The sequence below is a fragment of the Rutidosis leptorrhynchoides genome, chromosome 11, assembly GCF_046630445.1.
Source record: "Rutidosis leptorrhynchoides isolate AG116_Rl617_1_P2 chromosome 11, CSIRO_AGI_Rlap_v1, whole genome shotgun sequence".
NCBI classification, from domain to species: domain Eukaryota; kingdom Viridiplantae; phylum Streptophyta; class Magnoliopsida; order Asterales; family Asteraceae; genus Rutidosis; species Rutidosis leptorrhynchoides.
The window spans coordinates 194515596-194520298 of record NC_092343.1 but is presented as its reverse complement, the minus strand read 5'-3'; the positions used below and the strand labels follow the sequence as shown (position 1 = coordinate 194520298).

The window sequence follows — 4703 nt, the reverse complement described above, 5'->3', positions numbered from 1 at the left end:
TTCTTCTTCATCCTAGAATCCTTATCATGATCACACCATAAAATCATAATCATCAAATCATAATCATCATCTATTCTTTTATCATTTTCTTTATTATCATGGAACCATCATCATCATAACAATATCCTATACATCATAAAATCATAATGTCATCAACATCGTTTGGTTGTCATTCACGCTTGTCCTCCATATTATCTTGATCAATATGGGTCGTGGGTTGTGATAATTAATCGAAGCAAGACAGATGTATAGACGCAGGTTTGCAGCGGTAGCAGAAGTTGTTAAACAACAGAAATTTTTGATCGGTTTAGAAAGAGGGTTTTGAACTATGCAGTATTATCAAGCCCAAGACAGGCTCAAACGGGGTGTCTTTGTATGTCAAACTTGATCCAAGAAGAACATAGCAGCCCACTATTTATCTGAATCTGGTATCACAAAATCGATCAGCAAGTACCACAATATAGTCACACTCTCATCGTGATTTCATCATCAATACTTCATCATCCACTAACCCTTATCATGATTATATTAGACAAATTACCAACCAACTTGCTAGTACTTTATGAATATCACTCACTTTACAGATCCTTATCCTAACATTTTCTTTATTCGTTTATATGTAACGATTGAAACAAAATATGGTAGTTGCAGTTTTTCACTCAAGTTTTGGAGTAAAGAGTACGCGTATCTTACAGAGATTTTATGTGGATTTATGGTTTCAATGATAATGGAAGGTGTGGCTACAAAACCGGCAATTATGATGGTGGTAAGATCAGCTAATCAATACAGGAATGAAGTAGCAACATTGATCGCGAGATACGGAGTATATAATAGAAAGAGAACCAGGAAGAGAAAGAGAGAAGAGAAAGAGCAGGGTGATAGTTCGATGATGGGGTTTCGGTTGGTTTAGTTGTGAAGGTTTATGAAGATGATGTCGGTTGTGGTTCGTAGTGGTAATTTAGTGAAGATGGTTTTTGGGTCTTCTTTGATCACTAAGACAGCATGAAGAAAGAATAAGAAGATAATAAGATAACGATGAGATGTTAAAGTGGTGTTTAATCGTACCATTGCAGCAGTATATTTAATTGGTATCTAGTGATAATGGTCGACATAAATATTTGATCCAGTACGAAATCTATATATGAAAATTAAAAAGAAAGAATTCGATAGCATCAGTTTTTGGATATATTAGTAACTGAATTTGTTTCTTATGTTTGACACTCACTTCTACTAGTAAAAAGACAGGAGATCAAATCAATGGAAAGGAATAAAAAAATGAAGACTGATCACGATTGTCAACAGATATTTGGATTCATCCTTTTGTTTTAGATTCTGGTTTGTACAAAAGGAAACCAATCAACTACAGATTGAAAAGGACTGGAAACAGAAATTCGTTCCCTTCCGTGTTTATATATGCAAATACGATGTTTATATATTTATATATCTGTATATGTAATTATATATAATTATATCTGTATTTTGTGTGTATATATAAGCATTTATATGAAACTGTAATTTTCTATATAATATATCTGTGTTGGTTTATTGAATATGTAAAGGAACATATTAATATTTATAATACAAACATTAATATTTAATATTAATACTAATAATATTAATAAAACTAATAATAGAAATAATAATGATATTAATATCATAATAATACTAATAAGAATACTGATAATAATAACTTTAAATAAGAATAATAATTTTTAGTAATCAAGTTAATATAATAACTTAATCATAACAATTATATATATATATATATATATATATATATATATATATATATATATATATGTTATATTATGAATAATAATATTAATATAACAATTATTCAAATTTGTAGTTATATTACCATTTATTAATTATGTATATATATATATATATATATATATATATATATATATATATATATATATATATATATATATATATATATATATTTATTTATTTTCAAACAATTGTTCGTGAATCGTCGGGAACGGTCAATGGTTAAATGATTACATGAACACTATTCAAAGTTTTTGAGACTTCACATTACAGACTTTGCTTATCGTGTCGATTATAGATTAAGATTAAGTTTAAATTTGGTCGGAAATTTCCGGGTCATCACAACAAGAGGAAGAAAAATGTCCACTAGTCTCATGCAAGTAAAGCTTCAAAAGTTGGTTAATAAGGGTGTTTATATGGGAAAGGTATAAGTAACTAGATTCTTTACTAACTTACTTCATCTAGTTTAACCTTAAGTAATACTTACATGGAGTAATGGGCTAATAAGTTCAATAAAGAAGTAGGATGGGCTTCTAAGCCCACTAATCACTAATAAAAGCCCAAGTTCCATTAATTAACAAGTAAATCCAATTAAAGCCCAAGTAATTAACTAATAACCTTAGTTAATTAAAATGATTAATAAAATTAATCATGAATGTAAATAATACTCTAAAAATATTATTCTTGTAATGTACGTGTGTCACAAAGACGTTTCGGGCATTTAAAGTCAAGTATGATAACATGTAAATGTATATAAACAATACATTCCTTAAATCACAAGTATTAATAATAATTATTAATAAATAAACGTTGAAAAATCCAGGGTCGTTACACAATCTCTTTATCCGTCGAACAGAGAGAGGAAGGACTTTCTCTACTCTTGTGAGTGTTTCACTCGGGGTGGAGAAATAATTTTTCTTTATTCTAGGATAGAGGAAGGGTTGTCTACGCCTCACCTCCTCCATACTTCACGCACGTGGGATTGGGCATGTTGTTGTTGTTGTATATTATATTATATTATATTATATTACATTATATTATATTATATTATATTATATTATATTATATTATATTATATTATATATCATATTTCATATTATATTATATTATATTACATTTTATTATATTACATCAGATTAATTAATGCATGTTCATATTAAAGTATGTTATGTCATAATATAATATTAATATTTAATATCTTACGCTATATTATTATGGTATTTCACATCATATTATATTATACGTAGTAATATATTATCACTACATCATAATATTACTTCATATTATACTTTATTATGATGAAATATTACATCATAAATTACCTTAATAAAGATTTATATGTTGAATCCATGCTATTTAAACTCTTCTTTAGCCTCCAATGTTAATGTTAATATAACCGAAACCTTTATCAAATATTCAAGCTAAAGTAAATCAAAAGAGATACAAAAATGTCATCATTCAACCCTAATATGGTTATGTTTATAGCCATGCTTGTAATCATGACATTATACAGTTCAGAAGCCGTTCAATATAAAGTTGGCGACGACAAAAAATGGAATCTACAAAGCAACCCCGATTTCTATGTTAAGTGGGCTTCTAATAAGACCTTTAGGGTTGGCGACACACTGTATTTTGAATTTGTTAACGGATCTCATGATCTCGCATTTGTGACTGCTGGAGAGTATGATAGATGTGAAATCAATGACCCTAGCTCTGTTGAAGTGATTAGCCCAATAACCGTGTACTTGAATGAACCTAAATATTATTACTTTATTTGCACGTTAGAGGATCATTGCAAGCGTAACCTAAAATTAGCAGTTTTGGTTCAAGATGACGGTATCTCTAATTGAGTAATGAATTTTTATTTAATATAAATGATAAGTAAGTTAAATAATAGAAATAATTTTAATTTAAGAACTTGAAGTGTTTTGTATTGAAGTATTTATTCTTAACTTATAAACCCGTAGTTTATTTTTAATTGAGTTGTAATCCATTGAATCCAATAATTTGCTTAAAATTCAACGGACTAATTAGAGCGTGACATGTGGCGCGACAATCACATGTGATTGAAAAAAAAATTCAAAATTTTTTTTTTTTTTTAAATTAAAATTTTTTATTTTTTTTTTAAAAAATGTTTTTTTAATTTTTTTAAAAAAAATTTAATTTTTTTTTTAAATTTAGCATTTCAAATCCAATCACATGTCATTTCAAATCCAATCACATGTGATTGTAAAACACAATCACATTTGATTCTGCATTTCAAATCCAATCACATGTGATTGAAAAAGAAATTCAAATTTTTTTAAAAAAAAAAATTCAAAATTTTTTTTAAAAAAAAAATTCAACCAGAAACAGATTTTAATTCGGTGATTTGATCAAGTTTGTTAGCATTTCAAGATCATATCTTCAAAATCTCAGACTTTAATTCGTTGATTTGATCAAGTTTTGATAAAAAAAACTTGGTGTTAAAAGGTTTTAGCACCAAATTTACTGAAATTCGTCATTTTATTATAAAAAAATTCAATCACATGTGATTGGATTTGACATGCAAAATCACATGTGATTGGGTTTTACAATCACAAAAAAAAATTTTGAAAAAAAAAATTTCGTAAAAAAAAAATTTCAAAATTTTTTTTGTTTTTGAAAAAAAAAATTTTTAATTTTTTTTTTCAATCACATGTGATTATCGCGCCACGTGTCGCACTCTGATTGGTCCCTTGAATCTCAACTTAAAAGTTGGTTTCATTTTAATATTCCTCGTTTTTAATTACCCTAACTATTATTATAAGAGATCATCAAAGGATGTTTTAGTTTAGGTGATTCTTATTACGCATCGTGTGACCTCATATACGCGGTCTCAATTTCTGATCCTAAAACCTAATGATTCATTAGTTAACAAGTCATCAACAATTATGAATGACAGCTTGCTG

At 27.5% G+C, this 4703-nt stretch overlaps 1 protein-coding gene across 1 annotated transcript; it reads left to right on the top strand.

Annotated features, from left to right (window-relative positions):
* The first annotated feature begins 3221 nt into the window (after positions 1 to 3221).
* On the top strand, positions 3222 to 3623 carry LOC139875339 (umecyanin-like). The gene has a single exon (XM_071862678.1). It carries the CDS (start codon positions 3222 to 3224, stop codon positions 3621 to 3623), a length of 402 nt encoding a protein of 133 aa, XP_071718779.1.
* The last annotated feature ends 1080 nt before the right edge of the window (positions 3624 to 4703 follow it).